The 12247-nt window shown below is 54.9% G+C and overlaps 1 protein-coding gene across 1 annotated transcript in view; it reads right to left on the reverse strand.

Annotated features, from left to right (window-relative positions):
* NOL4L (nucleolar protein 4 like) overlaps positions 1–4907 on the reverse strand; it is a 152525-nt gene extending 147618 nt beyond the window's left edge. Inside the window, exon 1 of the mRNA XM_058178871.1 lies at positions 3728–4907. Coding sequence (XP_058034854.1) covers positions 3728–4105 — 378 coding nt within the window. The 5' untranslated portion in view covers positions 4106–4907. The remainder of the gene's footprint in view (positions 1–3727) is intronic.
* Between the last annotated feature and the right edge of the window lie 7340 nt (positions 4908–12247).

Below are 12247 nucleotides of genomic sequence, written 5' to 3' on the forward strand. Positions count from 1 at the left end.
CCGGCTGGGCCTCTTTTGTCTGCAGCCCAGGACTTTTGCACTGGAGCAAGGGGAGGGGCTGGAGGACTGAGGGGATGGCTGGGGAGGGGGGGGGGAGAGCCGGTTGAAAGCTCCATGGCAACCCCTGGTGCAGCAGGACCCCGGACTCACCTAATTGGGACAATAATTGCCCCGTTAGCTGCATCCCCTGAGCCAAAGGCGGCACCAATGCACACCCCTCCGGACCGGGCCGTGGGGCTCCCCGTTCCCAAGGACCATGGAGGTGGGGTGACCAGAGCGAAAGAACACCCCCTCCCCAAAGCGAGAAGAAGTCAAAGGGGCAGAGCTGAGCATTGGCAGGGAAAGACAGTGCCGCCTGCCTCCATCTTCCCTGCACCAAGCCCAGAGATACAGCCAGCTGGGATGGACTGCAACGTCCATCGTTCCCAGCCAAGGACCAACGCAGTTTTGTTTTGTTTTTTAAAGGAGGAAGCGATTGGGCAGTTAGGGTAGAAAGGAAAGGGACCTGCCCTTGGCACAGAGAAGGAGGATGTAGGGGGATGCCAGGTGAGGTTGGGGGGAAGGGGAGAGGTAAGGCACTCCAATCCCACCTACCCACCACCCCAGGAGGAGGGGCTTTTCTTGCAGGGGCTACCCAGAGGCCACCGGCAGGCTTGGGCGTCTTTAAAAGACGTCAGAAAGCGTGACCTTGGAGTCCCAATGGAGACTCCCTCCAGGCACCCATAGAAGCCCCCTCCCATCTCTCTCTCTCTCTCCCTCTCTCTCATTTTTTGCAAAGGGTCCCTTAACCCAGGGAACTGAGGAAGTGGAAGGGCATCTCCCCTTGGGCAAGGGGGTCCCATCGTCCAAACCGGGGGGGGGAGGGGGGAGGGGCAAGGGGGAGATGGGACGGGACTGGAGGGGGTGGGGGAACGGCTCCGTTAGTTTACCTCCACAAATGTTATTTCCGAAATTCTTGCAAATCCAGATATGGGGAAAGGGGAAGCCATCTGGGCAGCTGAAAAACTGGTCAGGTGGGTTTAGGAGAAAAAAAAGAAAAAAGCGGTGCAGATGGCAAGGCTAGCAGTGGGGCGGGTGAGGGGGGGGGCAGGGAGGCAATTTCCTTCTTCATTTTTTTTCTCTCTCTCTCTCTTCCTCTCTCTCTTTTTCTCTCTCCTTCTTCCTCTCTCTCCTTCTCTCTCTCTTTCTCTCCCTCTTCCTGACCAGCTGGCTTGCAAAAAAAAAACAACCCCACTGCAGTCTCCAGGAGCTAAGAAGGCCAGGTCACACTCACCCACATCCCACACCCACACAATTACACACACACACACTCAGGGCCATCTCCAGATTCAAAACTGCCTAGGAATCACCGGCTGCCGAACTCCCCCACTTTCCCAGGGGCACCAGACAATCAAGCCTGAACAAACCAGATGGGCTGTTTTCACATGACCTGAGTCACATCCCTCGCCCCGCCCCGGGCACTTGGGTGCACGGGCAGGCAGCCCCCCCCCTCCCACCCGGCCACCACAATCCGGGATTCAGGTGGTTGTGTGAACGCAGCCCCAGAGCAACCTGGGTCAGACTCTGTGAAAAATGGAGAGCGAGTGTGGGTCTCTCTATTTCGGCCCTCTGCCCCCCCCCCTTGGGATGCCCCCACAGCTGGTGGGTCCCTTGCACACACAAGCACGCGCACACACCCTCTTCAAGAGCCGGGTCGTGTCCTAAATAAAATGCCGATGCAATTGTGCTGGTTGCACAATTGCCCAACAAGTGCTAGGAATTACACACTGGACTTCTTTGTCACCCTGAAGCTAGCACTTTCGGGGGAATGCCCACCAAGGCGAAGAGAAAACGGTTACTCTGTCTGTGTGTGTGTGTGTGTTTGTGTGTACCCCACATCTGGGTTTGCCCATCTGCAGGACCTAAGTGGGAAGTACCCATCAGATTGAGTTCACCTTCTGCTTCAAAGCAGTCCTGGCTGCGATAGGCACGCTGCCCCCCCACCTCTTCTCCGCCCCCCCCCCCTTCGCAGGAAGCAACCACACTCAGCAAAACTCAGCACAAAAGGCTCGCAACCCTTCCCACTCGCCCTCCAACAGGATGGCAGCCAGCCAGCCAGGCCCCCCGGACCCATATGCCACTCCTGGGCTGTGGCAGCACCCGGCTTCCCGCCCTTGACCAGCCCCTCGCCCTGCCCCCCCTCCCCAACAGCTGCGGGAAGCCTCGGCCCGAGTGGGGGGAGGGGGAGGAAGCCGCCAGAGCCCCCCCCCAACCCACCCACCCAGAGCTCCCTCCCTCCCCCTCCCTCCCCCTCCCTCCGGCGCTGGCACAGCCACTTCGCTTCCGCGTGGAGGCTTCGCCCTGCCAACCAGCGGGCAGCAGCGGCGGCGGCGGCGCCTCGGGCGGGCTGGGTGGGGGCCTCCTTCCCGGGCGGAGAGAGGCAGGCGCAAGCGCGCGCACACGCAGCCCGGGCGCGCACCCCCCCCCGGCGCGTGCACGCGCCTGCACTCACTCACTCTCACTCACACACACGCACACACACAAGTGCACTTTTCCGGCAAGGCCAGCTCCTCCGACCAATTGTCTGCCAAGCGCCCGATCTCCTGGGCAGATGGTGCAAAGGACGGGCGGGGATGGAGCAGCCAAGCCCGCCGCCCCCTCCCAGCCCGCCCGGGTGCCAAACCCCACCCTGGCACAGCCGGCGGGGGGGGGGGGAGGAAGACCGGGAGGGAGGGAGGGAGGGCGGGCGTGCAAAGGCTGGGCGAGGAGAAGAGCCCCCCCCGCCCCCCCAGCCCTCGCCCCCCCCCTCCGCCCCCTCCCCGCGAGAAAGTTGACCCGGGCGGGAACAATGACGCCGCGGCTTCGGCCGGCGACTCCTGCCCGGAGGAGAGACGGGGGGAGCGAGGGAGGGAGGGAGGGGCGGCCCGGCCGGCTCGGCTCGGCTGGGCTCAACCAGGCTCGGAGGGGTGTGGAGGCGGCTCGGAGGCGGCGCGGCGTCCCCGGGGCAGGCGAGGAACAATGAGCTGCTGCTCCCTGCGGGCGCTCCGGCGGCTCCGCTCTTAGCAGGGACGGGCCGGGGAAAGGGGAGCCCCGGGACGGCGCCGACCTGCTACCTGCGCCTGGCCGGTGCGCCCGGGAGGAGGAGGAGGAGGAGGAGCGCTGCCCCCGGCTCTGCCCTTGGCCGCCACGGGCTCGGGCCAGGGGGGAGGGGGGCGGCCTGGGGGCGGGGCGCCCTCCCCCTCCCCCTTCCCCCTCCCCTCCCCCGGAGGAGCGGGACCAGCAAGCAGCCCGAGGCGAGGGGGCCGGCCAGCCCCGCAGGACAAGCAGAAGCCGGGCTGCTGCAACGTCCCGGGCCGGGGGCAATAATCGGGAGGGGAAAATGAGGCAGGGGGATGTCTGGGAGAAACCCCCTCCAGGCAGAGCAGCCGGACGCCCCCGCCCCCTCCCCCAGCTCTAGGCAACGGGACGGGGGGATGAGTTGGGCGGAGCAGCGTCGCCTTGCTCAAGCTCTCCGGGACAGGCAGGGCAGTTGGCCCTTTGCCCCGCTGCGCCCCCCACCCAGGACCCCTCCCCCCTCCCGAGGACCTCTCCTGCCCGGTGCAAAGCCCCCGCCCCTCCCCTCGCCCCTCCCCAGATCCACGCCCGGACTGTCCCAGCGGGCATCCCCGCCCCGCGCCCCCCTCCCCCCCCCGGGGCAATGCGGGACCCACGCCCAGCCCGACCCCCCCGTCCCGCGCCCGGCACTCACCGTCCCCGTCTTGACCGGCACGTAGACGACCACCCCGGGTCCCATCTTGGCGGCCGGCGGCGGCTCGCGGGTGCCGTTGCCCAGGCGGAAGCCTTTGGAGCGCACCCAGAATTGGAACTTGCCTTTCTCCCCCCCGCCGCCGCCGCCTCCGTTGCCGCCGCTGCTGCTGCTGCTGCCGCCGCCCCCCTGCAAGACCTCGGCGATGCGCTGGTACTTGCTCCGGGTCACCGTCTTGGTCTTGGCCGAGTCGCCGTAGGTGCGCAGGCACCAGTCCCGGAACTGCCGGCCCAGCTCGCTGTCCCCGGGGCGGTTCCCGCCGGCCGACCGCAGCAGCGGCGCAGGAGGAGGAGGAGGCGGCGGCGGCGGCGGCTTGGGCATGGCGGGCGAGCCGAGGGAGTCCTCCTGTCCCGGCCGGAGCGAGAGAGCGAGCGCTGCTGCGCCCTGCCTGGCGCGGCGGAGGCGGGCGAGAGGTAGTGGAGGAGGAGGAGGAGGCGGAGGAGGAGTCCGGCTGGCGCGGCGGGACCAGGCGAGGCTATCCGGGCAGCGGCGCTCGGGGACGGTCCGGGCGCTGCGCTGCGCTCCGCCGGCTGGGCTGGGCTGCTCCCTCCTCTCGCTGGGGCCGCCGCTGCTGCTGTGCTCGCCGCCCGCCTGCCTCCTCCGCCCCCTCGCCTCGGGATCCCACCTGTTAGAGCCGCGCCGCGCCTCCCCGCCTCGGCTCGGCTCGCCCGGGGCGCAGCGCGCAAGGACGGGCGGGCAGGCGGTCGGCCGGCGTTGGGGGCCCGTCCTCCTCCTCCTCCTCCTCCACAGGGACGGGGCGGGGCGGGCGGGCAGGCGGCCGAGCACCAGCACCGAGCAGCAGCCGAGCCGGCCTGGGACAGTGCGCGCCGGTGCTCGGAGCCTCCGCCGGGAGCCGGTCCGGGAGCGCGCCCAGCCGCCGCCGCCGCTGCCGCCTGCAAGCAGCCGCTGACAAAGCGCTGCGACGGGACCTTCCAAGCCTCCTTTCCCGGCCGGGTCGGGCAAGCTTGCAAGGGGCTCCCCGCTCTCTGCCTCCCCGGGACGCCTGGCGGGACAGCCGCTGGCCGGACCTGCGCTCGCCTCGCCTCGCCTCCCCTGCCGATGGCGGGGCTGCCTCTGCCGGCTCCTCCCGCCTGGAAGCTTCTGGGCTGGGAAGCGGCGCCGAGGCTCCCCGGGCCGAGCCAAAAGCCACGTGCGGAGCGCCGCTTGGCCGGCCTCGCCCCGCAGCCCGGAATCCCTCGGCCCGCCCCGGCCGAGAGCTTAGGAGGAGGAAGCCGGGCGGGGAGCGAGGGAGGGAGGGAGGCTGCTCGCAGCTCGGGCGGCGCTTCCGTCCCGGCCGGCCAGGAGCTTCGCTGCTCTGCCTTGCCTGCCGGCCGGGGAAGATGGGACCTGTAGTCCTCCTCTCCCGGAGAAGAGGGGGGAGGGGGCCGTGGCACCGCGTGGCCGGGCATTGGGGGATGGGTGGGTAGTGTAGTTCACCTCTCCCGAAGAAAGCAGGCGTCGGGGAGGGGCGGCTTGCCAGTGCACCGCTTGGCTGGGGAGCATGGGTGGCGTAGTCCGCCTCTAAGGAAGACACACGTGCTGGGGAAGGAAGGATGCCCCGCGTGGCGTCGGGTCCTTTTTCCCCTGCTGTCAGGGGATTATGGGCCTTGTTTGCAATTAGGACCCTTGCTAATGAACCTCCCCATAAGGGCAGTCTTGGAGAGGTCCCTCAAGAGTCCTCAGCCCTCCCCTCTACAGCCAGAATAAGAATTTTTTGAGAATTTTGCAATCCCTGATCTGGGTTAGCCACTCGCAGCCTGCCTGCAAAGCCTCCCTAGCCCAGCCTTGTCTATCTGGACAACGTGGGCCTGGCCCTACCGAGGCAGCCGAACTACCAGGCAGTCTGGGCTTCCCTCTGCCCTGCCCTGCCCTGCCCTGCCCTACCCCAGCTCCCATCCCCTTCCTTGCAAAGCAGGAAAGGCCACGCGGCTTCTGGCTGAAACTGGCTGGCTGGCTGCCTTGCTCCAGATTGCCCCAGGCGCCTGGGACTGTCCTGCCTGACAACCCCAGAGAGAAGTGGAGGGGCTTCCTGCAAGGAAGGGAGAACTAGCAATCCAGGGGAGGGAGCAGGTTTGCCCCCTGGGTGCTCTGGGGTCATTCACACAAGATGCCAGGCTAGGGTCACTGGTCAAAAGCCCCGGCGGATCCTTCAAACCAGGGGTCTCCAACCTTGGGCAACTTTAAAGCTGGTGGATTTCAACTCCCAGAATTCCCCAGCCAGCTTTGCTGGCTGGGGAATTCTGGGAGTTGAAGTCCACCAGGCTTAAAGTTGCCCAAGGTTGGAGACCCCTGCTTCAGAAAACCGACGGATTTATGTTTCAGATATAATGTGCAAATTGTTAATAAAACACCAGGGTTGATAATGTGTTGCGTGAACGTATTATTTATTCAAATTCTGTATTTCCTTTGTGGCGGAGCGAAGGATCGTAACACTTGTTCACACCTTAATGTAAAAAAAAAAAAAAACAGCAACCCAGAAATCAAGCATGCACACACCCAATAAATAATCTACATATCGGGTCATGCCTCTTATTGGAGAAAAGGTACCAAAAAAAAAAGCAGGAATGGAATATATGAAGTCCTTGACTTACGACCACAGTTGAACCCAAAATTTATGTTGCAAAAAAATTCATTTGTTTCCTCCCCATTTTAAGACTTTGCCTGCCGCATTTGTTAATCACTGTAGTTGTTCAGTTAGTGACACGCTCGTTAAGTGAATCTCGCATCCCCATTGATTTTGCTGCTCAGAAGGTCACAAAAGGGGATCACGAGACCTCGGGATATTGCAACCGTCATAAATGTGAGTCTGTTGTCAGGCACCCGAATCGCATGACCATGGGGATGGTGCCAACAATCATTAGTGTGAAAAATGGTCACAAGTCATTTTTTCCAGTGCCGTTCAAACTTCAAACGGTCACTAAGCAAACTGTTGTAAGTTGAGTACTGACTATAGCAGAACGTAACGTGGTTTTTTTCTGGCCTTTTTCTTCATGATCCCCCTCCAGTCAAATGCCACACAGCCCTGCATGTGGTACAACTGTCAAAAGGGCCGCGGTGTGGCTCAGGCTGTAAGAAGCCTGTTATTAAAACACAGCTGCCTGCAATTACTGCAGGTTCGAGTCCCACCAGGCCCAAGGTTGACTCAGCCTTCCATCCTTTATAAGGTAGGTAAAATGAAGACCCAGATTGTTGGGGGGGCAATAAGTTGACTTTGTAAATATACAAATAGAATGAGACTATTGCCTTACAAATTGTAAGCCACCCTGAGTCTTCGGAGAAGGGCGGGATATAAATGTAAACAAAAAAAAATAATAATGTGCAAATATATCACAAGCATGCTTGGTTTCTTTAACCGTGACACGAGAGATTGCTGGTTCCCACAACACATCTAATTCTCACCATCCGGAAATACAGGTAGCCTTCCACTTAAAGTCACAAATGTGAACCCTTGCCAAGCAAGACGGTTGTTAAATGAATCGTACCTGGTCTTTTGTGCTATGGTTGTTATAAGTGAAACTTTTATTTATTCAAAAATAAAAGTTTGCGTGGAAACAAGCCAACCACCTTACTGTCTCTGCTGATGGGTAATTCCAACTCCCAGAATTCTCTAGCTAGCCATGCTGGGGAATTCTGGGAGTTGAAGTCCACCTGTTTTCAAGCTGACAAAGTTAATAGAATAGAATAGAATAGAATAGAATAGAATTTTTATTGGCCAAGTGTGATTGGACACACAAGGAATTTGTCTTGGTGCATCTGCTCTCAGTGTAGATAAAAGAAAAGATACGTTCATCAAGTTACAACATTTAAAACACAAATGATGGTCAATATATCAATATAAATCATAAGGATTGCCAGCAACAAAGTTATAGTCATACAGTCATAAGTGGAAAGAGATGGGTGATGGGAACGATGAGAAGATTAATAGTAGTGCAGATTCAGTAAATAGTCTGACAGTGTTGAGGGAATTATTTGTTTAGCAGAGTGATGGCGTTGGGGAAAAAACTGTTCTTGTGTCTAGTTGTTCTGGTGTGCAGTGCTCTATAGCGTCGTTTTGAGGGTAGGAGTTGAAACAGTTTATGTCCTGGATGCGAGGGATCTGTAAATATTTTATAGGATGGAATGGAATGGAATATACAGTAGAATAAAACAGAATAGAATGGAAAATAGAACAGAACAGAGCTGGAAGGGACCTTGGAGGTCTTCTAGTCCAGCCCCCTGCTCAAGCAGGAGAAGCTATAATATTTCAGAATAATATTTCAGTTAAGAAACATTTCAGTTAGGTTCAGATATTAGGCTAAACCTGGGTTTGGGGTTCTCACAGGATTCCAAGAGGACACAGTGGTCAATGGTTTCAACCCTCATTGTGAGATCTAAAAGACCTAGAAAGATTGTATGGAACTGAAGATAATCTAATAGACTAGAGTAATATTTCTCAGGTTCTGGGACTTTAAGATGGCTGGACTTCAACTCCCAGAATTCCCCAGCCAGCAGGCTTTAAGGTGGCTGGACTTCAACTCCCAGAATTCCCCAGTCAGCAGGCTTTAAGATGGCTGGACTTCAACTCCTAGAACTCCTTGTTCTTAAAGTCCACCTGTTCTTAAAGTCCCAGAGGTTGCACTAGTTCACAACTGCACTAGAGCAATCCATGCTGTTCATGTTCCAAGGGGAATGTGGTCATTCAAGGCATAGCACCCACATCTCCCAGCAAGATTACAGATTAGCAGAGTTGGAACCTGGTAGGTCATCTAGTCTAACCCCCTCACCCCCACCCAAGCAGGAGATCCTACAGCATTTCTGGCAGATGGCAGTCCGGTCTCTTCTTGAAAGCCTCCAGTGATAAAACTCCCACAACTTCCAAAGGCAACTTCTGTTCCATTGGTTGATTGTTCTCACTGTCAGAAAATGTCTCCTTATTTCCAGGTTGAATCTCTCCTTGGTCAGTTTCCATCCTTTATTCCTTGTCTGGCCTTCAGGTGCTTTGGAAAATAGCTTGACCCCCTCCTGGTCTCCCCTGGTCCTTCCCTTCACTAGACTAGCCAGGCCCAGTTCCTGCAATCGTTCTTCATATGTTTTAGCCTCCAATCTAAAACAATGTACCCTCCAGAATTGAACCCCTATCTTCTCACAGCTACACACACACACACACACACACACACACACACACACACACACACACACACGATCCGAATGGCACCGTTCCAGCCCAGATGGTCCACCTTCTTCTCCAGAGACCCCTCCCCATGTCCTTGCTTGCAGCTCACGAAATGAAACCCAATCCCAGGGAACCTTGAGGAAGATATTCCACTCCAGATGGGCCCAAGGCCAGAGGGAAGAGTCTTGATTTTATCTGCAAAATGTTTAGTCAACATCACCTGGGGGGTGGGATGTGGGGCGGGCGGCAGGGAGGTCATCTCCTCCACCTCTCCCCAAGGAAGGGCTACAGATTAGGACACCAGGTATTCTTCCACCAAAGGAGAAGGTGCCTCAGAGCAGGGGTCTCCAACCTTGGTCCCTTTAAGACTTGTGGACTTCAACTCCCAGAGTCCCTCAGCCAGCAAAGCTGGCTGAGGAACTCTGGGAGTTGAAGTCCACAAGTCTTAAAGGGACCAAGATTGGAGACCCCTTCCTCAGAGACCCCTGACCTTCCTCCACCAGAGTTGGCTTTTGAGAAGTTCTTGGTTCTCTCTGAACTTGGTGGTTTTCTTGCAGATGTTTTGTGACCCAACAAGACAAGATCAGCAGGGCTAGAAGGAGGAAGAGGAGGGGAAGGAGGAGGAAGAGGAGGACAACAACAACTGTGGGGTCCTTCGTGCCCTCTGAGCTTGGTTGTTTTCTTGCAGATGTTTCATCACCCAACTAAGTAACATTATCAGTGCTAGAAGGGAGTGGGGTTTGTACAGAGAAGGAGGAGGAGGGGGAAGAGGAGGGGAAGGGGGAAGACTGTGGGCTCCTTGGTGCTCTCTGAGCTGGGTTGTTTTCTTGCAGACGTTTCATGACCCAAAGTAGGTAATCTCATCAGTGCTTACTCACTGAGTTGATTTGTGGTCCTTCACCAACAACAATTTACCGTAGGTGCTCCTTGATGAAGGTATCTTTTCTTTTATGTACACTGAGAGCATATGCACCAAGACAAATTCCTTGTGTGTCCAATCACACTTGGCCAATAAATTCTATTCTATTCTATTCTATTCTATTCTATTCTATTCTATTCTATTCTATATTCTATATATATATGATTGCTTATTTGTGTTGTCCGTTATGATTCTTGGTGAAGGTATCTTTTCTTTTATGTACACTGAGAGCATATGCACCAAGACAAATTCCTTGTGTGTCCAATCACATTTGGCTAATAAAGAATTCTATTCTATTCTATTCTATTCTATTCTATTCTATTCTATTCTATTCTATTCTATTCTATATTCTATATATATATGATTGCTTATTTGTGTTGTCCGTTATGATTCTTGATGAAGGTATCTTTTCTTTTATGTACACTGAGAGCTTATGCACCAAGACAAATTCCTTGTGTGTCCAATCACACTTGGCCAATAAAGAATTCTATTCTATTCTATTCTATTCTATTCTATTCTATTCTATTCTATTCTATTCTATTCTATTCTATTCTATATTCTATATATATGATTGCTTATTTGTGTTGTCCGTTATGATTCTTGATGAAGGTATCTTTTCTTTTATGTACACTGAGAGCATATGCACCAAGACAAATTCCTTGTGTGTCCAATCACACTTGGCCAATAAAGAATTCTATTCTATTCTATTCTATTCTATTCTATATTCTATATATATATGATTGCTTATTTGTGTTGTCCGTTATGATTCTTGATGAAGGTATCTTTTCTTTTATGTACACTGAGAGCATATGCACCAAGACAAATTCCTTGTGTGTCCAATCACACTCGGCCAATAGAAAAATTCTATTCTATTCTGGTTCCCATGTAGTACCAAGGAGCTACTTGGCTCAGCAGATAGAGAGGTTGCTCGGAAGAGGTCTCAGCCCACAACTCAGTCACTCCCAAATTCTCAGAACTTAGTTGAATGTGTGGTGTAACTGGCTGTTGGATCACAATAAGACTTTCCAACCAGTAGCACGGACGATGTTACCTAGGTTGGTAATGAAACATCTGCAGGAAAACAGCCAAGCTCAGAGAGCACCAAAGACACCACAATCCTCCTCCTCCTCCTCCTTTCCACACAGCTCCCTCCCTTCCAGCACTGATGATATTCCCTAGTTGGGTCATGAAACGTCTGTAAGAAAACCACCCAGCTCAGAGGGCATGAAGGACCCTCCAGTCTTACCATCCAGATTTCTTGTGACGGGCCATTTTAAAAAGCCCACGTGCCCCTGCCGAGCTCCCAGTGGTGGTGGTGGGGGGCACACCACATCTCCACCAGCTTGTGGGTCTGACACAACAATGGACTAAGCACAGCATTCTGTCCTTTTAGATCAGAGGTCTCCAACCTGGGCAACTTTCAACCTGGCGGACTTCAATTCCCAGAATCCCCCAGCCAGCTTTGCTTTGGAGACCTCTGTTTTAGATCATTTGCAAACAGTTCAGATGATTTCAATCCCCGAATCTATTCCTCTGCGTCTACTCCAATGTTTCTCCACCTCAGTATGTGTGGACTCCAACTCTCAGAATTCCCTCACTAGTCGTGATTCTTAGTGGCTCCTGGGTGCAAAGTAGACAGGCAAGCTTGGTCCGCATCAACTGATCTACAGGGGCTTGGCTGTGTGTCTTAACAGTTCTTCTACCCTCTGGCATGGCGTGATTTGAACCCAGGATCTCGTGCACCAACTGCATCACTAGAGTTGTGGCTGCAACCCGCAAGGATGCCTCTGTCTGTTTATTTGTGGAATTTAAAGGCCGTCCTGATCTCTTAAAACTCTGAGCAGCTTACAAAATGCAATAATATTTTTTTATTTGCATTTATATCCCGCCCTTCTCCGAAGACTCAGGGCGGCTTACACTGTGTTAAGCAATAATCTTCATCCATTTGTATATTATATACAAAGTCAACTCAACTTTATTGCCCCCAACAATCTGGGTCCTCATTTTACCTACCTTATAAAGGATGGAAGGCTGAGTCAACCTTGGGCCTGGTGGGACTAGAACCTGCAGTAATTGCAAGCAGCTGTGTTAATAACAGACTGACTTAGTCTGCTGAGCCACCAGAGGCCAATAATAATAATAATAATAATAATAATAATAATAATAATAATAATAATAATAATACAGGAAGTTTTCGACTTACGACCACAACGGAGCCCAAATTTTCTGTTGTTATGAGACAGATGTTATGTGAAATTTGCTCCATTTTATGCGCTTTCTTGTCACGGTTGTTAAGGGAGTCACTGCAGTAACCTGGTTGTTAAGTGAATCTGGCTCTTCTATTGGGGTTTGTTTGTCAGAAGGTCGCAAACAGGGATCACACGACCCCCGG

Source organism: Ahaetulla prasina, chromosome 3 (genome assembly GCF_028640845.1).
Source record: "Ahaetulla prasina isolate Xishuangbanna chromosome 3, ASM2864084v1, whole genome shotgun sequence".
Classification (NCBI taxonomy): domain Eukaryota; kingdom Metazoa; phylum Chordata; class Lepidosauria; order Squamata; family Colubridae; genus Ahaetulla; species Ahaetulla prasina.